Raw genomic sequence first — 25,822 nt, forward strand, 5'->3', positions numbered from 1 at the left:
GAAATCCCAAATGCAACACTTTGGGAGACTAAGAAATGTGTTTTCAGAGGGCAACTAATTTCCTTATGTAGTAAGCTGAAAAAATGAGAAAGAAAATAAATTGAAAGACATTCGCAAACTTGTAATGCAAGTATAGAACAAAACAACTTCAGCTTGAATTTATGTTCAAATGGACAAACAATAACATCCCATACCTAGGGTTTAAGATCCCATCAGACCATACAAAGTTATATCAAGATAACTATATTCCTCTACTGGGATCTATACAGAAGTTAACTAACCAATTGGACAAACTAAATCTCTCATGGTTTGGTAAAATCCAAGCAATTAAAATGATATTAAAGCACTTGTAAAGCCTACATTTTCCTACAATGTATACCAGTTGGGCATGTGTCCCCCACCCAAATGGCATACTTTGTACTGCATATATCTCCTTTATTTGTCAGCTCCATTACATTTTCCTAAAACAAATAGCAGCTTTCACCAGGGGGCCATTTTTCCTCTGACATATCATCAGTTACATTAAATCTGCAAACATCATATATGCACAAAGACATATGCACAATTCAGCATACATTTCATCAGGAATGTAGGCTCACACATGCAGAACTGTATTTGTTAAGAAGTTCTGTTTTGTTTGAGCACTATAATGATTAAATTGAGCTTAGGAGAGGTTAGGGGTACAAAATAGGAGCAGACAGTAAGAGCTGAGTTTCTATGGGAACTAGCAATGTCATCTCTTCATTGGCTGCTAGAATGTAGGGTGTGTTTAGTAATCTGAGCTGAGAAAAACTGTGCATGCCCAGGAGACAACAGCCAAAGCAAATTCCTGAGGGAGGGGGCTGAATGGGTTACAGGAAGAGAAGGAAATCTAAGTGATTATTGGGATGATGCAGCCTTTACTACTACCTTCTGGACAACCATATTGGCAGGTACTGAAAGAGTTCAAAGAGGCTGTTCAGTGATTATATTTTTGTTTTCACCCCTTTAATGCCTAAAGTTCTCTATCTCCTACAGGTTATGCCTATACAAGTACCTATGTTCTTTTTTCAAAGTATGAAAGCAATAATAATATTTATTTGGGGTAAGAAAAATTTGAGATTGCAATATAAACAACTAATAGTACCAAGAGAGAAAGGAGGACTCTCCCTACCAGACTATAAATATACAGTATACTATAAATACTATATTGCAATACATCTAGAACATATTATGTCAACAATCACAATGAATAGCTATCTATGGGTTGGAATAGAATCTCTTCCTAAAACCATAAAGGCTTACCTGCTGATGGGTGCCATGTTTCAGGTATACTTACCTTACAACTTCTACACACAGCTAAAACTCTCATTTTACGACATTAAAAGTCTACTCCAAGAAACAATGAATGGATTCAATTCTGGGAACCGTGGCTTACCTTCAATAATAATTAATCCGAACCCGTTAACATAAGGTTTTTCGTAATGTTATTCTGGAGAATGTAGAATTGATTAGTAGCATAGGAAAAGCATTTGACCAAGCAACAGAAGTAAATTGATGTCATATCTTGTATTTCACTTTACTATTTTTTTTTTCCATTAACTATTTTTTTATTTTCACATTAAAATATTGTCAAAACAACATACAACACACATATTGGCCTTAATACAAGTTATTATCTTCATAACTTTTAGGTTAGGCCTTGAATTTTACAGTAATTATTCCTTGTGTCGCATACAAGGCACTTAACAGAGTTATAAAAGAATACAAGAAAGAAGAAAGAGGGGGGAAAGAGAAGGAAATAGAAGTAGGAGGGGGGGAAGAAAAAAAAATAAATAAAAAATTTGAAGAAGGAAGAGAACAGGGGAATCAGACATTGTTAAATTTTAGTTAGACTAAACACCACGCTAAACATGATATAATTGTTTCTTTGTCTATCCTTCATTAAAGTGTTTCCAAGGGGACCATTTTTTGTGGTGATTGGTCAGAGAGTTTCTATTTCTGGCATCAAAAAATTCAAACCTTTCAGTGAGGTCTACAAAATTTACTAACTCTGGGATAGCTGGGGTTAAGTCCGATTTCCATCGCTGAGCAATTAGTAGTCTCGCCACTTCTAAAAGATGTATTACCAGACAATTTTTTGGGTATTTTAAGAAGTCAAGGTCCAAGTTTAAGAGGGCTATTGACGGTGTTTTGGGGACTGGGCAGTCCAAAACTGTATTGATTAGATCGAACACTTGGGTCCAAAATGAGGCAAGTTTGGGGCACTCCCACCATATGTGCACATGTGTTCCATCTTGGCCGCAACCTCTCCAACATTCCTTAGATGCTGTTTGTGGGAAAATTTTGTGCAGTCTTGATGGGACTAAGTACCAGCGATACATCAGCTTGATGCTGGGTTCCAAAAGTCTAGCAGATTTAGTTGAGGCCATAATCAGTGTAAAGGCATTATTCCAGTCTATTGGGTCGATTGGTACTTTGAGATCCTTTTCCCATGCAGATAAATGTGCACCTGGTGGTTTAGATGAATAGTCGTTAATTGCCGCATAGAAATGGGCTATTCTTGCCCCAGCCATAGTTAGGGAAGTAATTCTTTGCTGAGTAGCAGAGAGTTGTTTTGGTTTACAGTATGGATTTGCTTTATGGAAACTTGATAGTTGGAGGTAAATGTAAAATGACTTAGAAGGTAGATGTCATTTAGTACAAAGTGTTTGAAATGTGGGTAGTTGGTTGTTGTTCAGGATGTTCGCCCACAAATCTATTCCAGCCTGGAGCCAAGGGGTTGGGTTGAAATTTGGAATAATCCCTTTGAAAGCTGAGAGAGTAAATTTGGGATGGAGACCAAGGCTTAGAGGGTCAGAGTGTATGACCCATACCATAATTGAGGCATGAAATGTAGGGAAGGACTTGATGGTTTTTAGTCTTAGTTTTGGAGGGATCCAGATAAGTTCATCAAGGTGAAGGAGGGATGATGTGGTTAAATCCTTTTCTTGCTTCACCCATTGTGGTTGAGATGTTGTGGTAAAGATGCATTGTATGAAGTTTAGATGTGAAGCTTGGTAGTATTTTTTAAAGTTAGGAAAACCCAGACCTCCTTGAAGTTTACCTTTTGAGAGTGATGCCAGCGGGATTCTAGGCTTCTTGGCTTTCCAAATGTATTTTGAAATTGATTTTTGTAGTGTGAGGAAATATTTATTGGGGATCCTTATCGGGATTGTCCGGAATAGGTACAAAATTTTCGGTAAAATCATGTTCTTAATAGCGGAGAGTTTACCTATCCATGAAATTTCTTTGTAAGTCCAGGAATGGAAATATTGTTCGATTTTTCCTATCATGGCTTTGAAGTTAGCGTTGTAAAGGCTAGTTACTGAGAAACCCACCTTTATACCTAGGTACGAAATAACAGACTGCTGCCACATAAACTTATAGGATGCTTTCAATTCTTTCACTTGGTTTTTGGGAATCCAGATTGGGAGGGCCTCCGTTTTGGTCGTATTAATTTTGTAGTAGGAAATCTCTGAAAATTCTGAAAGTAGTTGGAACAGTGCTTGAAGTGAACAGGTTGGATTGGAGAGAGTTAGGATAATGTCGTCTGCAAATAGGGATAATTTATATGAGTTTTTACCTATCAGGAACCCCGGGATTTGAGACTGTTGGCGTATGGCTTCTGCTAGGGGTTCCATAAGTAGTACAAAGATTAAGGGAGAAAGGAGGCAGCCCTGTCGAGTACCATTTGTGAGTAAAAAGCTAGGAGAAATTTGGCCATTGGTTTGTATTGCGGCAGAGGGAAATTTGTATAATGTGAGGATATGATCTAAGAACGTACCTGAGAAACCGAACTTTTCCAAGACCTTTTGTAGATATAGCCATGAAACCCTATCGAAGGCTTTTTCCGCATCTAAAGCTACCAGAAGGCAAGGGGATCTTGTCTGATTAGCTTGGATAGCAATATTGATTACTTTTCTAGTGTTATCTGGTGCCTGTCTGGTTGGAACAAATCCGACCTGATCGTCGGAAATCAAGGATTTTAAAATGGGGTTTAGTCGATTTGCCAATATTTTAGCATAGGTCTTTATGTCCGAATTAAGCAGGGATATTGGATGATAGTTTTCCACTTGGGTAGGGTCTTTGTTAGGCTTAGGGATTGTTGTTATAGTAGCTTGGAAAAGTTATTTTCTGAGTGATTGAGAAGTGGGAAGTGAATTAAATAATTCAGTTAACTTAGGGGATAGAGAAGCTGAAAGATTCTTATAAAAGTTATTTGGAAACCCGTCTGGGCCTGGGGCTTTTGTTATTTTTAAGTGCTTTAATTGTAGAGGTCACTTCCGCTTGTGTTATAGGGGCGTTAAAATGTTCTAGTTGATTTTCTGATAATGAAGGCAAGGATATCTTAGTGAGAAAGTTTGTAATGTTGTTTGAGTCTGTTGGGGAGTTGCGGGATCATCTTTTAGGTTGTACAACTTGGTGTAATAATTTGCAAACTCTTGTGCTATATGCTTTGGGTTGGAAAGCATTTGACCGTCAGATGTTTTAATTGACATTATTCTGTTATTTACCCTTGCATCCCTAAGTTTAGAGGCCAGCAGTCTACTATTTTTGTTATCCTCAACATAATAACGTTGCTTAGTCAGCATAATTTGAAATGTCACTCTTTCCATATTTACCACATTGATTTCTGCATTTAAGGATACCACTTTTTGGGCCAGTGCCTCAGTCGGGTGGGTCTTGTGTTGCCTTGAAGCTTCGGCTAGCTGAGCTAATAGATCTGTTACTTTGGCTTTCTTTTTCTTAGTCTCGCTTGCAGCCAAAGCAATTAGATGCCCTCTGATATATGCTTTATACGAACACCAAAGTAGATCTTTAGATGTGTCTGGGGTAGAATTTAGTGCGAAAAATTCTGTAGTCAGTTTCGTAATTTTTTCTGCATGTTGTTTGTTAAGTAATAGGGTGTTATTCAGTCTCCAGGTAGCAGACGGGCTGGGAATCTGGAGGAACTCTAAATAACACCCGACTGGGGCATGGTCCGACCAAGTGGCAATTCCAATGTAAGGTTTAACCGATTGAAATAAAGTGGATTTATCTGCAAGAACTAAGTCAATCCTAGAATAAGACATATGCACATGCGATAGGAAAGTATAATCACGTTCAGTCGGATGACCCGCTCTCCAAACATCATATAACTCATATTGTTTTATAGTGTTAAAAAAAGACTAAGACAAGGAAGTAACTGACCTTAAAGAATTGCCCTTCGGTATGGGGGATTTATCCATGAGAGGATCTGGTGCAAGGTTGAAATCTCCCAAAACTAGTAATGTAGTCCCAGTTTCTTGCCTAGCTTTCTTAAGTACTTTATTTATAAACGACATTTGGTGGGAGTTTGGGGCGTAAAGATTAACTAATGTATATAAATGGGAGAGAACTTCTAGTTTGATTATTAGGAATCTACCTTTACTGTCTGCCTGAGAGTCTAAAATTTTAATAGGTAGGGAGTTCCAGAAAAGAACTGCTACTCCATTTTTTTTAACAGGAGCATTAGCATATAAAGTCTTGCTGAAGTGGTTTGAAAGTAATTTAGGGTGGTTTTTACCCATTAGGTGAGTTTCTTGCACACATAATATATCTATTTTAGTATCGTATGCCCAGTTTAGTAGTAGTTTCCTTTTTTGTGGACTATTCAGTCCCTTAACATTAAGTGATGAGACATGTAATTGCATTTTGTCTTAGTTACGCTGTAAAAGGAAGGGAAGTGGGGGGGGAAAAAAAAACCAAGGTAGGGGGGAAGATAGAGGGAAAAGAAGAGGGAAAGGAAAGAGGAAAGGGGGAGAAGAAAAGAGAAGAAAGGAAAAGACCTATCGACAGCTCTAAGGGCTTGTCAGGTCGTAGTGGACAGTCAGGAGGCTGTCAGCCAAACTGTACCTACTGGCTGCACTATTCAGCCAGCTATGGGGGGGTACCCAAGGAACTCAAAATGGTTAGGGGAAAACAAACACACACAACTCAGATTACAAAAGGGAACTTATTAGATAGGGTCTACCCCTTGTCAGGAACCCTCTTATAGTATGTGGCTCTTAACCTGCTAATTATTCTAACTCAATTGGTTTTTGAACAGAGGTCATTGCAACTATAACTCAGCAGAATAACAGAAGGATATCATCAGTACATTAGTATATTGTACATAAACTTGTCGAAACTAGAAAAAATGGTTTGTAGTTATTAATACCAGGTATGATAATTCAACTAAGTGTTTGAACTCAGGTGGGCTCTGAGCGTAAGGTTAGCTTATCCTTCCTTGGTGAAACTGAAGACCAATCCAAGGACCTTTTTTTGGAAGGTTTCGGTAAAGGAATGTCCATGTCTTCAATCGGACAATTCCAGTCTAGCATGGCTTTTGTTGCTTCCTCTGGTTTTTGGAAGACCTTATAAATCCCATTTCTGTAGACAATCAAGCGAACTGGGAAACCCCAGTGATAGGAGATACCTTGCTTACGAAGTGCCGCTGTTATAGGGGCAAATTCCCTGCGTTGAGCTAGGGTAAAGGCAGACAAATCAGCAAAAAATCTTAGAGATGTATATTGTTGTGGGACATTTACACCTGCCCGAACTGCTTGTAACAATAGTTCTTTTGTGGTAAAGAAATGTATCCTAACAATTGTGTCTCTGGGTACATCTGCCGGTGCATATTTAGACTTTGGGAGTCTGTGAATTCTGTCAATATTCGCTTCCATCTCTGTGAGCTGGGGTAGCAATGTTTGTATGAGAGTGGACATATAAGGCCGCAATTGATCCTGCGCTATCTCCTCCGGGATGCCCCTGATTCTTAGATTGTTTCCATGGGTGTGATCCTCCAGATCTGCAACTTTAGCCTTAAGTGAGTATATATGGTCAGCTTGTGTAGATACTGTGGCTGCTAACAGGGAATGGGCCTTAGTAATGTCTACCGCCTTATTTTCCACTGACTGTTCCCGCTTTGTAACTTCTGAGATTTCTAGAGAAAGTTTTTGTAGTGCCCCCATTATATCTGACTGTATAGAGTCTTTGAACTCCGATAATAGGAGCCTCATGGTTTTTTCCGTAACTGGCGTTACTGAGGACTCACCTACAGTGGGGTACTCTTGTTCCGAGTTGGACAGTGGTTGCGATGCGGGAGTCAGTTCGGATAGTGGCGCAGCCGCATCCGCTTTTGTCTGGGCGCCGCCATCTTGTTGTTTTGCCGAGAGCTTTCCTTTTACCAGAAAAGACTGGAGTTCGGTTTGGGTAGGTTTCTTAACCAGTTTCGGCGACATTCTGGAGGTAGGTCAAGGACCTGGGAGGAGAATTGAAGTGGTTTGCAGGCTTTAATGTAGCTTTTCTAGGGATCCCGACACGGAGCTCCTTTACTGCACGTCTGTCCTGCTCGAGGTCATGGCCACGCCGCCCTCACTTTACTATTTTTTAATAGATGATCATTGTAAGCAGATTTACAGTGGCTTTTGTTTCTGATATTCTCAGACTCACTCTCATCAGGTATGGTACCTAGAGACTGGATGAAGGCCAATGTCATTCCTATATTTAAAAAGGGAGTAAAATCTCAGCCTGGCAATTATAGGCCTGCAAGTTTGACATCTGTGGTGGGCAAGTTATTTGAAGGCTTGTTAAGGAATCACATACAAAATTATATACTGTAGAATGACATTATGAGCAGTAATCAGCATGGCTTTATGAAGGACCAGTCATGCCAGACCAATTTAATGGCGTTTTATGATGAGGTGAGTATGAAGCTGGACAGTGGGGATGCAGTAGATATCAAATGCTTTGGCAAAATCCAAATAAATTATACCGTTCCCCGGAAACGACTAAGGTCAATTGGTCTTAGTGAAGTCGTTTGCACATGGATAGAAAACTGGCTACAGGATCGGGTACAGAGGGTGGTTGTTAAAGTGGACCCGTCACCCAGACATAAAAAGCTGTATAATAAAAGTCCTTTTCAAATTAAACATGTAACCCCAAATTATATTTTTATTACCACATCTATACCCATTATAAAAGCATTTAAAAATCCCTGCTGTCAATCATATATTGCCTGCCCCGCCTCTATGCCTTAGGCATAGTTACTTTTAACTTTCAATTCAGAACTTTTTAGGGATTGCTGCACTCCTCACATTCCCCCTCCCTCCTCACCATGTAATTTTGTAACCAGTGCATGGACATGGGTATCAGGTCCCCCCATACTGGCACAGAAACAAGATATTGGCAGGATGCAATGCCTGCTTTGATAACAGTGTTCACAAAATGGCCCCTGCATGCTTGCTGCAATTGTGAATTCCAAGGCTGAAGAAAATAAGATTAAAATAATTTATATAGTGTAAGTAAAGTTTATTTTGCTTGACAAACACAATAGAAAACAATTTGGAATTATTTCTCAAGGTGACAGGTCCCCTTTAATGGTACATTCTCTACTTAGAGTGAGGTTCTCAGTGGGGTCTCTCAGGAGAGTACAGAAGTACTGGGTCCAATTTTGTTTAACTTGTTCATAAATGACTTAGGGGAGGGTATTATAAGCAATGTATCAGTGTTTGCAGATGACACAAAACTCTGCAGACCAGTCAATTCTATCCAGGATGTGGCATCCTTGCAGCAGGATCTTGACTAACTGGCAATCTGAGCGGCTTAGTGGCAGATGAGATTTAATGTGGATAAATGTAAGGTCATGCACCTGGGATGTAAAAATATGCAAGCCACTTGTACCCTTAATGGGATTGCACTAGGCAAATCCATAATGGAGAAGAAACTTGGAGTCCTTGTAGATAATAAACTTAGCTGTATAAAGCAATGCTAGACAGCAGCTGCAAGGACAAACAAGGTTTTGAGCTGTGTTAAAAGCGGTATAGATTCACGGGAGGAGGGTGTTATTCTTCCCCTTTACAGAGTGCTGGTAAGGCCCCATCTAGAATATGCTGTTCAGTTTTGGTCTTCAGTGCTCAAACGTAACATTATTGAATTAGAGAGGGTCCAGAGAAGGGCAACTAAGCTGGTAAAGGGTTATGGAAAGTCTCAGTCATGAAGAAAGACTGTCCAAGTTGGGTCTATTTACACTGGAGAAGAGGCGCTTAAGAGGTGACATGAGATAACTATGTATAAATATATAAGGGGATCATATAATAACCTCTCTAATGCTTTATTTACCAGTAGGTCCTTCCAACGGACACGAGGGCACTCACTCCGTTTAAAAGAAGGGAGGTTCCATTTAAATATTCAGAAAGGTTTTTTTATTGTGAGAGCTGTGAAGTTGTGGAATTCCCTTCCTGGATCAGTCATGCTGGCTGATACATTATATATCTTTAACAAGGGGCTGGATGGCTTCTTAGCAAGTGAGGGAATACAGGGTTATGGGAGATAGCTCTTAGTACTAGTTGATCCAGGGACTGGTCCGATTGCCATCTTGGTCAGCAAGGAATTTTTTCCCCTCTGTGGTAAATTAGAGAGGTTTCAGATGGTTTTTTTTTTGCCTTCCTCTGGATCTACTAGAAGTTAGGCAGGTTAAATATAGGCATTATGTTTGAACATGATGGATGTACGTCTTTTTTCAACCTAACTTACTATTGTTACTATGTTACCCTTACCTTTCCCCCCTCCTTCTTGCTTTTTGTACCCCATCCCTTGTTTGAAAACTAAAAATAAAGAATTTATATTAAAAAAATAAAAATAAAGCATTAACACAGATAAAATAATTATCTTTCTAACAAACTGAACAACTGCCCTTACATCATTCCTGCAAAATGTGGACCTGTTTGGCAGGATATCCCTATACAAACACAATTAGTCTAAAACCCATGCTATGGGAATAATCTCTCCCCTGAGATTCTAACTTATTTGTCAACCAAATACCCGTTTGATAGTAAATACAAAGTAATTGCATCTTTAGGTATGAAGTTATTGATTACCCCAAAAAAACCTCTCAAGACAATTATATTCCATTATTAAACTCTATCAAGGCTAAAATTGACTTTGTTTCCTGGACTGGTAGGGTTTAAGCCCTGCAAATGTTATCTTTACCTTTATTTTAATGTTATGTTTACCTTTACCTTTACTTTTAAACCTTATGCAAGTTGTATCTATTGATTTGCCCACATCCTACCTCAAACAGCTACAATATACACTCACCAAAAGGATTATTAGGAACACCTGTTCAATTTCTCATTAATGCAATTATCTAATCAACCAATCACATGGCAGTTGCTTCAATGCATTTAGGGGTGTGGTCCTGGTCAAGACAATCTCCTGAACTCCAAACTGAATGTCAGAATGGGAAAGAAAGGTGATTTAAGCAATTTTGAGCGTGGCATGGTTGTTGGTGCCAGATGGGCTGGTCTGAGTATTTCACAATCTGCTCAGTTACTGGGATTTTCACGCACAACCATTTCTAGGGTTTACAAAGAATGGTGTGAAAAGGGAAAAACATCCAGTATGCGGCAGTCCTGTGGGCGAAAATGCCTTGTTGATGCTAGAGGCCAGAGGAGAATGGGCCGACTGATTCAAGCTGATAGAAGAGCAACTTTGACTGAAATAACCACTCATTACAACCGAGGTATGCAGCAAAGCATTTGTGAAGCCACAACATGCACAACCTTGAGGTTGGATGGGCTACAACAGCAGAAGACCCCACCGGGTACCACTCATCTCCACTACAAATAGGAAAAAGAGGCTACAATTTGCACGAGCTCACCAAAATTGGACAGTTGAAGACTGGAAAAATGTTGCCTGGTCTGATGAGTCTCGATTTCTGTTGAGACATTCAAATGGTAGAGTCAGAATTTGGCGTAAACAGAATGAGAACATGGATCCATCATGCCTTGTTACCACTGTGCAGGCTGGTGGTGGTGTAATGGTGTGGGGGATGTTTTCTTGGCACACTTTAGGCCCCTTAGTGCCAATTGGGCATCGTTTAAATGCCACGGCCTACTTGAGCATTGTTTCTGACCATGTCCATCCCTGTGTGGCCACCATGTACCCATCCTCTGATGGCAACTTCCAGCAGGATAATGCACCATGTCACAAAGCTCGAATCATTTCAAATTGGTTTCTTGAACAATGAGTTCACTGTACTAAAATGGCCCCCACAGTCACCAGATCTCAACCCAATAGAGCATCTTTGGGATGTGGTGGAATGGGAGCTTCATGCCCTGGATGTGCATCCCACAAATCTCCATCAACTGCAAGATGCTATCCTATCAATATGGGCCAACATTTCTAAAGAATGCTTTCAGAACCTTGTTGAATCAATGCCACGTAGAATTAAGGCAGTTCTGAAGGCGAAAGGGGGTCAAACACCATATTAGTATGGTGTTCCTAATGATCCTTTTGGTGAGTGTATTTTCTTAACTTCAAATGGGATTCCAATTAAACCCTCAATATGTACTTCTACAAGATTTGAAGGTCTAGCTTTACCTAATCTTACTCAATATCACAAAGCAGCAATTTTAGATCAACTAGTGGAGCTTAACCTCCCTTCCGTATTTAAGCACTGGCTGGATACTAATGTATAGAAATGCTCCACACACTAACAACCATCTGGGAAAAATATTTTCAAACTCCTATGCAAAAAATAAGAGGCACTTCTACCTTTACAAATGTCTACTGACACTTGAAACTTCCTCTAAATACAAATGTATGTAAACCTAGGAACAAGAATTGCAAAAAAACTTTTAAACAGTGGCATTCAGACTTTAGTGCCTCTCATCTCATCAAAGGTAGAAACCACCTAGAGACTGCAGGAAAGCTCATGTATAGGTAATACCTTACAGAAAATAGATGGTACCATATTTTTACTACACCAAATACCAGCTGGAGGAATTGTAATGGCACTGGAAATTTCTTACATATCTGGTAAGCCTGTCACTCTCTGAAATCAAGTGGGCACATAATTTACAATGAACTAGAAAAAACATTTTATTGCAGATCCCATAGGCATGAACAAATGAATATGAATATAATGCTTGGCTTGGCTCAGCTCGGCTCTGGTATTAAATTAGTACAGTCCTCCCAAAGATCAAACTTAGTGAAAGTTTTTGTCATTTTCATTTGATAAGAGAGTTCTGAGAAAAGAGGGATACCAGTTCAGTTAAGGAGTACCTTTCTGGGGTTTTATTTTCTCTATTTTTTTGGGGGGGGAGGGGGGGCTTTTTTTGGCATCCTTTTGTGCCCATGTAAATTTGTTTTTGCTCTTGGGGACTAGGTTCCCAGACCAGTTGCTGTGATATGTCAACTTTGATAGATACCACTGAAATGGCACCAATCAGTCTAATGGGCAGTGCCTACTAGGCTATATGTAGCAGCTTAGTTTGAACAATTTATATCTAAGATTTATTAAAGGCTGGTGGTCCCTATATATCAGCTTATGTAGTGGGCCATTGGTTCCCCTGTCCTTTTACTTCATTTTACTTAAAACTGTAATTAAACATGCTTTGCCGTTTACATTTGTTCTGAGCACTTTAGACTAAATGTATACGGTTTCTTTTGCAGCTTAGTCTAAATAATAAACAGCTGACCCAGATGTTAAAATCCACCACTGCCCCTGTCCAAGAAGAAGAGGAGGATCCATTAGCGTATTATGCTAAGCATACTGCACAGATAGAGGTTTGAATTTTTACTACATCTCCTATACTCAATATTTCTTAAACTGCCTCAAGTCAGATATTCATCTAATTTAGTATGACCAATAACAAAATAACTTTTTTTTTAACTATATGTGTCAGTTCACTATATCATTCTCAGTTATGTTTTAGATACCACTAAGATTAGAGTTGCTTGCCTCATGCATGAACTGTGTGTATATATTTCAACATACCCTATTCAATATACCTGCTCTTGATTGGTTGATCAATCTGAATTACCTGCTCGCTCAAGATTTTGGTTCTGGATTTTTCCAGCCCACAGTAATTTCTGGTGTTTTGTATTTATTACGCAGTGTAGCCTCCTTAAGAAGTCCTGCCATATAACTATGCTGAAGAACACAATTCTAATGAAGTAATATTTATATTTTTAAAACCTGTTTATCTCTTTCTTCAGATTGTACGTATGGACAGAAGCATGGAGCAAATTGTATTTTCTGTACCAAGCATCTGTAAATTCCTAACAGAAGAGACCAAACATAGGGTCTTTACCACCACAGAACAGGATGACCAGGGAAGCAAAGTTAGCGACTTTTTTGACCAGTCATCTTTCCTTCACAATGAAATGGAATGGCAACGGAAACTTCGAAGTAAGGAATAAAATAAAACATAGGGCATATTTAAGAAAAAAAAGTTGGATACAGCTCATCAAGGGTCAGTCTCTGTTTTAAACCTTTGATAATTAAGCCACTAATATTACAGGTATAGGGAGTTGTGAAATGTATTATACTTACTTCCACATACATATAAGTCATATGTGTACAATAAAAGTAGTTTTCAAATTGGTGATCTCCACACTTAAAAAAAATACCATTATCTGTTGATAATTTTTTATTGCCAGACTAATTTAATTGCCTTTTATGAGAAGGTGTGCAGGAACCTGGGATGGCAGTGAATGTCATTTACTTGCACTTTGCTGTATAGCACAAAAAGTTAATGACAAAGTTGACGGATATTGGCTTGGAACATAACATTTGTACTTGGATAGAGAACTGGCTGAAGGATAGATTACAGAGAGTGGTAGTAAATGGAACATTTTCTAATGAGACCAGTATTGTTAGCTGGGTACCGCAGGGTCAGTCCTTGGTGTTTTCTTTTTAACTTGTTTATTAATGAGCTGGACAAGTTGTCTAATTTCAGGCAGTGTCATTCCGTAGCTACTAAAGCAAAAAATGAGCAGAATGCCCCTAAACAATAACATACAATAAACCAACAGTTGCTAAAAAAAAATCAAGCATCAAAATTAAACTGACCATTCCCTGCTGCAAGGGTACCCTCACAGACCAGAGGGATTTCCACACAATGATTGCCAAAACATCCAACCCCCGCTGGGGAGGATCCTCTACCAACAAGAAGACAACTGACAAGATACAGTGGCCCGCTAGCTGCCACAATCAAAACTCTGGCATTGACCAGCTCACTAGTGTTACCAGCCTAGCAACCACCAACAGGCCAGTTATCTACACAATTATTAACCACAACTCTACTACATTTACCACTAATGCTGCATCTACGCACCCAATCCTCAGCACTAGCCTAGGGCCCTAGAATAAGACTTGTCACCCATTAGAATCACCAATGACCTACCCCCAAAGCACATTGGTAGCAGCTCACATTAACATTGACAGCAGTGAAACCTCAACAATAACCAGAGATCAGCAGAAGATCATCCAAGCACAGATCTAATCAACATACAATCCATAGTGAAGGACACACCTGCACTCAAGCCAAGCAACCTGAGGACCCAAGCATGCTACAGATCATACCAGGCTGGAAACCAACCTCCTACAACTCACCAAAACTTCAAGAGGCTACCGAACCAGCAAGTCACTGGTGCCAGGTTCAGGAACTGTACAAACAGGTGATGGTAGATCAGCTAACCAGCCTACAATGACTGGAGTCAACCGGCAATCATGCATGTAACTACTGGAGCACCCCAACCAATGCTCATGCTAGCTGCTGCACAAGCTAGCCAAAGTCATGATTACACAGCCAGATACCATTCATGCCAACAACTAGTCGACAAACCAAATACCACAAAAGCAAAGCACTGATGGACATGACAGCTGCCATCCATGCATGCAAAACACCAGAGCAAAATACAGCTAGCACACAAGCAATAGCACATAAGCTAGTACACTGCTCTTGCAATTCTTGACTCTCAAGACAACTTCTACACATGCAACCACTGATGCACTAGTCAGTTACTGCATCTGCAAAAACACTTGTCCCCACACCAGCCATCACTAGTATGCAGTGGCATACAAGACCAAAAACAAGTACACAGGGCTGCAGAAAAGGCAGTCAGCCACATGCACCAAGGGCCATAGCACAAACTGGCAGCCACATACACCAAGGGCTACAGCCAAGGCCAGCAGCAAGACGCGCCAAGGATCCCAACAAAAACTGGCAGCCACATGTGCCAAGGGCCACAGAAAAGGCCAACAGTCACATGCACCAATCAGTAGTAGTGTCTGTATCTATCAATGCAGTGTGCAGTCACACCCTCTGCTAAAATTACCTGTGCAGTACTATCTTGCTACCTTCCCATTGTTCTGCTTGTCAGCTTCTGGTAAACCTACCTCTACCCCCCACACAAAAAGGAAAGCTGTAGTGAGCAGGCCTTAACTTATATAATCTCTGGGGCTATTTCTATATATATATATGCACAGTTTTGGTGAAATTGCATTTTAACCCAAGTCATATACAAACTGAGTGCTGTGAAACTGAAAGCAACATTTGGCAGGAGCTTATTTCACAGGTGCTTCTGTATTACAGCCAAAGTATATATAAATACAGTTGAACTGTATCTACCACAGGCACACAAAAAGTTAAGCATAGTGAGCTGGTCCTATATAATATGATTAGAAAGGGGGCTGGTAAATTACCTTTATATCCACAGATTTGGCAAAACTCTATTTTCCCCAGTCATATATAAACTGGGTCTGTGGGACCTACAGTGTGCTGCTGTCTGATATATTTTCACACACAAACACACATATACAGTATGTATAGAGACATAAATCAGTACATCAAAACCTACTAGACATACTAACATGATTTTACTGTGTGTAGGTTCCATCCACAGTGGCAGCACTGTTTTCTGAACACCTGCATAAATCATGGAAAAGCTACATCTGCCCCAAATAGAATATGAGCCAAGTCAGCTTCTGTTAAAGTTGAAGCTACTGTGTGCAGGTTCTCCATGCGGTAAAAATTTTATTGCTTCTTATTTTTTGCGACTTAACGCTCGCTAAAAGGACAAGCGTCATAATTAAGACGCGATGTTCTTTGTGTTATTTAACTTGCGATGAGCGTTTTTCTTGTGTTAAATCCCGCCTAGTGCGTTATCTCCAGCTGTGTGTGATATATTTCCCCGCTTGCTATATTAGCACACGATTTTACGCACGTAACCATTACTTTCGGAAAACTACTGTTCAGAAAATGACCATTTCCCTGAAAACTGGAGGAGCCAACACATACTTGAAAAAATCTCACTGCAAAGTCCATGTTGTGTTGCCAAAAGCTCACAAACTACAATTTTCTTTAAGTACCACCTGCCCCAAGTAGGTGTTAATATTCACACAGACTAATGCGATATTTAGCATGTTTAACGCTTTATATGTGTTTGTGAATCATGCGTTTGTATTATTTCTATTCACTAATTAACGCAATGCGAGGTAAATAACGCATTGTGATATGCGGATTAACGCATGTGAAATGACTTTGTTGAATCGGGACTTAATTATCACATGCTTTTTTAACGCAAAAAAGCATGTGATAAGCGTTAAGCGTGAATCAACCCCAATGTGTATATACAGCAGCTAATAAAATTATATTATAGATAGGGGGTGATCTTTTTTCTAATAAAATGATCAGCGCACCAGAGGCCACCCCTTTAGATTAGAAGAATGAAACTTGAAGCAGTGTAGGTGTTTTTTTATGGTTAACTGAAAAATATGAAGCAGCCAGAATGGGATGCACAACCGAACTTAAAGGAAGAGTAACACTAAAAATTTTTTAGTAAAAAATCTATCCTGACCCAATAATTGCCCTATTCTGCAAACCATTTATTATTTTGAATGCTTTTTTAGAAAATACCTGTTAAAACTTGGCTTTCGGTCATTTGAAAAAAGGCGATACGGCAATGCAGAGGAAGCATCCACTATGCGGCGATTGATTGATCGATCCTAGCCTGACTCCTTCCTATACAGAAAGAAGGAAGGCTAGGATCAATCAATCGATCGCCGCATAGTGGATGCTTCCCCTGCATCGCCGTATCGCCTTTTTTCAAATCACCGGAAGCCAAGTTTAAACAGGTATTTTCTAAAAAAGCATTCAAAATAATAAATGGTTTGTAGAATAGGACAGGATTATTGGGCCAGGATAGAATAGATTTTTTACTTAAAAATTTTTAGTGTTACTTTTCCTTTAACTTTTAGAATAAATAAAGAGCAGGGTGCATAGCAAATCCCGCCTCTGAGGAAGCCCTCCAGGTGAAACGCGTTAGGTTGAGGCACTTTGTAGCAGCTTGAAGACAGGTAGCAGACAGGGATCAAGATGCTGTTAAACCTTTTTTTGAAATCCAGGACACTATAACTAGTGTGAGAATTATAACACTTCTCTTTCTAATTTAAGTAATAGTTTTCTTTTGCACTGGTTGTCATTCTTCTCCTTTATAAACCTCGCCCCCCAGATTTGTTTCAAGTGTTGTATATCGATTTTGGAGTTTTTTGGTTTTTTAAAAGTTTGATTGATTTTCTACTGATCACTTATATAATTATATATTGAATTACAAATGGTGTATTGTAAATAGTTACATAGTTACATAGGGTTGAAAAAAGACCAGAGTCCATCAAGTTCAACCCATCCAAGTAAACCCAGCAAACACAACCTATACTTACCAATCTATACACTCGCATACATAAACTATATATACAACCACTAATACTAACTGTAGATATTAGTATCACAATAACCTTGATATTCTGCTTGTTCAAAAACTTATCCTGGCCCCTCTGAAACGCATTAACAGAATCTGCCATTCTGCCTGACATCTCTTGGAAGGGCATTCCACAACCTCATCATGGAAAACTGGAAGCTCTGTTCCTCTAATCTAAAGGGGTGACCTCTGGTGCGTTGATCGTTTTTATGGGAAAAAATAACATCCCCTATCCGCCTATTTTCCCCTTTAATGTACTTGTACAGAGTAATCATGTCCCCTCGCAAGCGCCTCTTTTCCAGAGAAAACAACCCCAACCTCGACAGTCTAACCTCATGGCTTAAATCTTCCATCCCCTTCACCAGTTTAGTTGCACGTCTCTGCACTCGCTCCAGCTCATTAATATCCTTCTCAAGGAATGGAGCCCAAAACTGCACCGCATACTCAAGGTGAGGCCTTACCAGGGACCTATAAAGAGGCAAAATTATGTTTTCATCCCTTGAGTCAATGCCCTTTTTTATACAAGACAGCACTTTATTTGCTTTAGTAGCCACAGAATGACACTGCCTGGAATTAGACAACTTGTTATCTACATAAACCCCTAGATCCTTCTGCATTAAGGATACATTTTCCAGTTTGATACCCAGTTTTCCAATTTTGTCAAATCGCTCTACAAAGTGGCAGCATCCTGCATGGAACTTATAGTTTTGCACAATTTAGTGTCATCAGCAAAAATAGAAACAGTACTCTCTATGCCCACCTCTAGGTCATTAATAAACAAATTAAAAAGCAAAGGACCAAGTACTCCACTAACCACACTGGTCCAATTAGAAAATGTTCCATTTACCACCACTCTTTCTAATCTATCCTTCAGCCAGTTCTCTATCCAATTACAAATATTATATTCTATTATGAATAGGCTAATATTCCTCAATTTGATCATTAACCTTCTGTGAGGAACTGTATCAAATGCTTTAGAAAAGTCCAAGTAGATGACATCAACTGCCATTCCCTCATCGAGGTTCCTGCTCACCTCCTCATAAAAGGTAGCTAAATTAGTCTGGCAGGATCTGTTACACATAAAACCATGCTGGCGCATACTTATAGTATTGTGAACTGCAATGTATTCAAGAACCCTATCCCTTATTATGCTTTCCAAATGCTTTCCTGCTACTGATGTCAGACTAACAGGCCTATAGTTTTCAGGCTGAGAACGGGATCCCTTTTTAAATAACGGCACCACATTAGCAATTCGCCAGTCTCTCAGCACCATGCCAGACCTTGTGAAGAGGCTTGGCAATCCTGGACCTTTGTTTACCTTTACATGTTCAAGTCTCTTTTGAATTTCCTCCTGAGTGACCCATGCGTCTGTAGCTAAATTACTAGAACTGGGCATATTAAAAGGGAAGCCTTCATTAGCTGGCTCCTCAGATGTATAGACAGATGAAAAATAAGAGTTCAAAATTTCTGCTTTTTCCCCGTTCTCATCTACCAACTTACCACCCCCCCCCCCATGATAATAAGGTTCCTACCCCTTCTTGCTTCATTAATTAATTTTGGATTCTTTTTACTCCTAGCTGCAATATCCCTTTCAATTTTTATTTTAGCTTTTTTGCATGCTTTATTTGCTTCCTTGTACCTGATGAAAGTTTTTCGTACCAACCTTGACCCTAACACTTTTATTCATCCATAAAGGTTTTGCTTTGCGATGCCTCTCCTTGCTTACAAGGGGAATATACTGTTGTGTATACCTGCAAAGCAATGTTTTAAAGATGTTCCATTTTCCTTCTGTGTCTAACCCTATGAAAACCCTTTCCCAGTTGACACATTGCATAGATGCCCTTATACTGGCAAAGTCTGCATGTCTAAAATTGAGCGTTTTAGTTAATCCCTTATAGAGCTGTCTCTGCAGCATTATCTCAAAGGAGACCATGTTGTGATCACTGTTGCCCAAATGCTCACCCACACAAATGTTAGATTTGAGTTCAGTGTTATTAGATATTACCAGGTCCTAGTAGGTTCTTGAACTGCCTGAAATAAAAAGTTGTCATTTAGCATATTTACAAATCTACTAGCTTTTTCTGACTTGGCCACCCCATTACTCCAGTCAATGTCCGGATAATTAAAATCCCCCATAATAACCACTTTGTTACACTAAAAGATCAATACCCATTAGTCAATTGTCTAGAGTAGGATTGTAAGTGATGAACATGAGAAAGTAAAACAACAAGGAGTGATGTGTAATAAATTCCGAGAAAGGGGTTATCCACAACATCTTTTGCAACAGGCTATAAAGAAGGTGGGTAGAACTAATAAAAAATGAAAAAAAGATGTCCGTATTCCATGTGTCACGCAGTTGTAGCCCACTTTATCAGACGGTGCTGCTACTGGTGTATTACTTTGGCGATACAGGAGCCCAGAGCCCCGCTTACTATGGGGGACAGGAATCTTTATGCTGTTTGGTGTGCCTCCACCCAGGGGTTATGTTGTGGGACTATAACTCCCACCCTGGGACCTTCATATAATACTGTTGCAGTGCAGGGGATCCACACAACTTCCGGCACCTTTCCCCTCCCTAGGGTAGTTGCTTACCGGCGGGTAGGTGATCCCTGGTGCAGGAATGAGCCAGATACACACAGATTGGGATGAAATAGATAAATGCTGTTTATTTGGGTAGGACCTCTCCAGGAGTGGCATACAAATCACATGGCAGGGCATATACTCCATAACTTCTCATTGAGAACCTTTTCCTGTTGGGTAACCCACGGTACTCACGCCACATGCTCCCCTCTAGGTGCTCTCCCCGGTACTCTCGTCAGGAGACACTCTCTCATAGAGTTCTTCCCGGTACTCACGCTAGGCAGACCCACCACAGGGACCCACACTGGTACTCTCGCCTAGGCACCCTCAGATCCGGACTCCTTGACTAGCGGTGACTTTATCCACCTACCTAGCCTCTTTGTGCCCTACACTCCAGCAGATGTAATGCTGGGGGGTCTTAACCCCACTACCACTCCTGGAGGGGCAATATCCACCCATTCTAACTAGGTGTCCTACATGGCACTCCTAGAGTGTCCTATTACTTGAAACTACTATCTTAATCCTAACCAAGTGGAGCACCTCTGTCTAGAGGAAATCCCCACACTCAATCTCTATCAGCATATGGCTGCAACCCTTTATATGGGCCTATGCACCACCCTGTGGCCATAACTCGAACTGCGGGGATACTTCCCATTAACTATTGATATACCAGACTAAACCCAGTGTACCTTAACCATTACCCTCCTGGGGCCTGTCCTAGGGGTATACATCCTGTGGGGCCTATTTTATCAAACCCCTACACAGTTTAGTTCCTGCAGCAAAAATTTGGGGACCATTTTGCAACACCATTGGCACATTTTGCAAAGGGCTTATCCCCAAATTATGGATTTTAAATCACCACCACTCTTATCTTATGGTAAAGGTAAAACAATAGGTAATATGGTTACATCCTTGAGGGTAAAAGCCCAAAGATTGGAGAGATGCACTGATACACACCTGGGTCTGAGAACCCCAGGGATGTATCGTTGTTCGGGCTGCATGCAATGCCATAGTGTGATCAGAGGCAAGGAATTTTATACACCCAGGCGTGGGTCATAAAGTCCAGTTACGGGGGCACCATACTTGTATCTCTAAATATGTAATCTATGTGTTGACTTATCCTTGTGAACTCATCTATATTGGCGAGACCACTCAAATGGTTAAGTTGCGCATATCTCAACATAAATCCTCCATTGATCTGGGAAACACCAAATTACCTGTTTTCAAACATTTTTTGGATATGGGCCATAAAGCAGACCAATTGAAATTTATGGTCCTGGAAGGGATTCCGCCCCTAAAATATGTGGTGAATACATAAACCAAAGTCTTTGGCGCCAAAAGGGTAAAACAAAGACTATGATCTATATCTTTTTTTATGAATGTATATATTATGTTCCAATTGTTTGCAAAATGGGTTACACATGCAGGGAGTGTAGGTGGATATAATGGATTGTTTATAACCATTGCCAAGGTATCACCTATTGTGTCACTTCCTGTATTTGACTATTTAATTGGAGAATTGCACCTGCACCACTATTGTTTGTTTGAGCTTGATAAAGGGCACAGGGCTTGCCTGAAACGTCGCTGAATTACTACAGAAATGCAGGCTACATGTAAGATGTTTTTATTATTATGAACTGAATATACCTTTTTGCACTTTTTGAAAAAAACTTTTGAGTGCCGCCTTTTCTTATATATATTGTAAGCAAGATCAGACATACAGACAGTCCTTAAGGTGAATAAAGTCCATTTTATTATGTACAGTGACTGACTCTGGTATCCAGCAGAAGCATAAGCAAAACAAAAGTGAACAAAACCCTTGCCACACTCTAACTAATACCTAGGGTGCTTCCCTCTCTATTACGGTCCCCTACTGGGATTACCGGCTAAACCAAAAACACAACTCCCCAGAGTCACAGTACCTTGAAAGAGTCCTTTTGTTTGGGGAAAAAACCCAGCAGCACTTCAAGCTGTTCCATGCAGGTATAGACCCTCTCACATTGACTTCAGTTCTCAGTCTCAGTCCCAGCTCCACACTCTCTCTGACTGCAGTCATATCTAGCCTGCTAATTATTCCCCAGGTGAGACTCCCTTGGGGAATTAACCCACTCGTAACCGCTATACATGAGGGAGTAGGAGATGAACCTAGGGGAAATATATCTCCCTTCAACCTGTTTTCCTGTTACTGGTTCACATATCCCCCCCCTCTGCTTTAGCCCGTAGGGCTGAGCACAATGAGCCACCTGACAATGAACTCTTGAGAGGGCATCTGCATTCCCTTGCAATGTCCCAGACCTATTCTCCACTATAAACTTAAAGTTCTGAAGAGCCAGAAACCATCTGGTGACTTGGACATTCTTTTCCTTATTTTCTGACATCCATGGTCAGTGATCAACCTAAACTTGCGACCCAGCAAATAGTACTTCAGGGCCTCCAATGCCCACTTAATGGCCAGGCACTCCCTTTCTACAATGGAGTTCCTGCTCTCAGCCGGTGTAAGCTTCCTGCTTAAATAGACTACTGGGTGTTCCTCACCAATTACCACTTGGGAGAGGACAGCTCCCAGTCCTACATCTGAGGCGCCAGTCCATACCACAAATTCTTTCATAAAATCGGGCGTTATCAGTACCAGCTGTCTACACTGGGAATTTTAAAGCTCTATAAAAGCTTTCTTCGCCACTGCAGACCACTTGATCATCACTGAGTTCTTCCCTTTTGTAAGGTCTGTTAGAGGAGCTGCAATGGAAGTTATGCACAAATCTGCGATAGTAGCCTACTATCCCCAGGAAGGCACAAACTTGCTTCTTAGTCACCGGTTGGGGCCACTTTTGTATTGCCTCTACTTTATTTATTTGAGGCTGTACTACCCCTCTTCCAATCACATAGCCTAAGTACTTGACCTCTTCCATCCCTATTGCACACTTTTTAGGGTTGGCAGTAAGTTCAGCTTCTCGTATTGAATCTAGCACCACCTGCACTTTTGCAGACTCCCAGTTGGTGCTAAAGAGGACTACATCATCTAAATAAGCTGGAGCATAGGGTCTGTGTGGCTTAAGGACCCGATCCATTAACCTTTGGAACGTTGCAGGGGCCCAATGTAAACCAAAGGGTAACACCTTGTACTGGAAAAGACCCTCTGGGGTAGAGAAGGCTGTCTTTTCCTTAGCCTGTTCAGTTAAAGGTACCTGCCAATAACCTTTAGTGAGATCTAAAGTGGTGAGGTACCTAGCAGGGCCCAGCCTCTCTAGAAGTTCATCTACCCTGGGCATGGGGTAGGCATGCAAGTCATTGCAGAACCGTAGACTTCCATCAGGCTTGGGAACCGAAACAATAGGACTAGACCAATTACTGTGGGACTCCTCAATTACCCCCAGTTCTAACATTTTCCTCACCTCTTTGGAGACTGCCTGTCTCCGTGCCTCGGTAGGGCTTCACGTTTACCTTTACCTGGGGTTCAGTAACAACATCATGTTTAATGAGATTGGTTCACCCAGGAAGGTCAGAAAAGACATCCCTGTTTCTCATCAAAAATTCTTTCACTTCTTGCTTTTGTGAAACAGACCGGGTGACTGCGATTTTTACTTCAGGAATCAGATTATCTCCATGAGGCAAAGATACTGGCTCTGATGCAAGGACCTCTTGCTGCCTCCATGGCTTTAACAAATTCACGTGATAAAGTTGAATTTGTTTCCTCTTATCAGGTTGTCTTACTTTATAGTTCACCTCACCCACCTTTTTGACTATTTCATATTGCCCCTGCCATTTGGCCAGGAACTTACTCTCAACTGTGGGAACAAGTACCAACACTCTGTCCCCAGGATTACAGGTCCTTACTGTTGCAGACCTGTTGTAAACCCTTCTTTGGGACTCCTGAGCCTGTGCCATGTGTTCTCTTACTATGGGTAACACAGCTGCAATAAGCTCCTGCATTTGCGCAATGTGTTCTACCACAGTCTTATAGGGGGTAGCCTCCTGTTCCCAAGTTTCCTTGGCTATGTCTAGCAGCCCCCTTGGGTGTCTACCATATAGAAGCTCAAAGGGTAAGAACCCAGTTGAGGCTTGAGGTACCTCCCTGATGGAGAACAACAGAAATGGTAACAGACAGTCCCAGTTTTTCCCATCTTTGTCTATAGCCTTTTTCAGCATGGCCTTCAGGGTTTTATTAAACCGTTCAACTAGCCCATCAGAAAGTGTTTAATACCTAAGAGGCGACACAACTCTTTGGTTACCTTGAACATAAATGGGGTACCCTGATCTGTCAGGATCTCTTTTGGTATCCCCACCCTGGAAAACAAATGAACCAACTCCTTTGCAATACATTTTGATGAAGTATTTCTTAGGGGGACTTCTTCAGGATAACGGGTGGTGTAATCCAGAATTACCAGTATGTGTTGGTGCCTTCTAGCGGATTTTGGCAGGGGACCTACCAAATCCATGGCAACCCTCTCAAAGTGGACCTCAATGATGGGAAGGGGAACCAGCAGACCTCTGTAATGAGGCTTGGGTGCATTTATCTGACAGTCCGGGCAGGAGTTACAGTATCGATTAACATCCCCTGCTACCCCAGGCCAAAAGAACCTCTGGAGGACTCTGTCGGCAGTTTTATCAACTCTCAGGTGTCCCCCAAGCATATGTCGGTGTGCCATATCTAACACCACCCTCCTGTATTGCTGAGGCACCACCAGTTGCTTTATAATTTCACCCCTTATCTTGCTCACTTGATATAACAGATCCTGGTTCAGGACCATGCGTGGGAACACTGTTTCTGAACCAGGGAACTGAGGTTCCCCATTTATTTCTTTTACACCCTCTCGGGCTTTGCACAGAGTTGGGTCCCTCATTTGGGCAGTACCAAAATTGTCTTGGGACACCTCTAAGTCAGGTACCACGTCACCCTCCTGTACTTCCTCTTCCAGGCCAGCAAACACCTCTAGGGGTGAGGAAATATCAGGGGTTATCCCAACCTCCCAAGCACTATCACCAGATGTAAAGGGTTCTGAGGACAAGTCAGGCTCCTCTCCCTCCAGTGGGGACCCTTTTTCAGAGTTACTCCCTCCACCCCACAGCTGCCAAAACAACAGAAAATCCCTTCCCAGGATCACAGCATGCATTAGGTTTTTAACCACCCCACATTGGGTTTCAATCATAACCACAGCAGTTGGGTAGTCCTTTGTGTCCCCGTGTATGCACATAACCCCAACCCGTGAGTTCAGAGAGTCAGTTGTGTCCACCAAACTGACATAACCTAATGTTACCAAACTCCCCGAGTCCAGGAGAGCCGATACTTGCTGTCCTTTTATGCCTACCAGGCAAAACTGTTCACCAGACTCTTCCTGTTGGGAAGCAAGACATGCAGGGTGTGCATATAGGGACTTCCGTCTTCCCCAGCTACAGTCCATAGGCTCTGTTGTTAGGGGGTAATTAGCAGCAAAATGACCAAACTCTCTACATCAGAAGCATTGTATTCTCTCTCTATCAGAGGCCTCTTGCCCCTGACTGGGCACCACTCTAGGCTTGGCACCTCAATTAAGTCCAGTGGCCATACCTGAGTTTTTGTCCCTGTTACTTTGGGAAACCACCCCTTTAAGAATTGGAACAGTCTTACCAGGATTTTCCTGCAGTCTCTTGCCAGGGTGCTAGTAACTAGGGATGTAGCGAACTGTTCGCCGGCGAA

The 25,822-nt window shown here is 41.0% G+C and overlaps 1 protein-coding gene across 1 annotated transcript in view; it reads left to right on the forward strand.

Annotated features, from left to right (window-relative positions):
* itpr3 (inositol 1,4,5-trisphosphate receptor, type 3) overlaps nucleotides 1–25,822 on the forward strand; it is a 350,279-nt gene that overhangs the window by 256,921 nt on the left and 67,536 nt on the right. Inside the window, exons 47-48 of the mRNA XM_018091571.2 lie at nucleotides 12,478–12,591; nucleotides 13,024–13,216. Coding sequence (XP_017947060.1) covers nucleotides 12,478–12,591; nucleotides 13,024–13,216 — 307 coding nt within the window. The remainder of the gene's footprint in view (nucleotides 1–12,477; nucleotides 12,592–13,023; nucleotides 13,217–25,822) is intronic.

The sequence above is a fragment of the Xenopus tropicalis genome, chromosome 2, assembly GCF_000004195.4.
Source record: "Xenopus tropicalis strain Nigerian chromosome 2, UCB_Xtro_10.0, whole genome shotgun sequence".
Classification (NCBI taxonomy): domain Eukaryota; kingdom Metazoa; phylum Chordata; class Amphibia; order Anura; family Pipidae; genus Xenopus; species Xenopus tropicalis.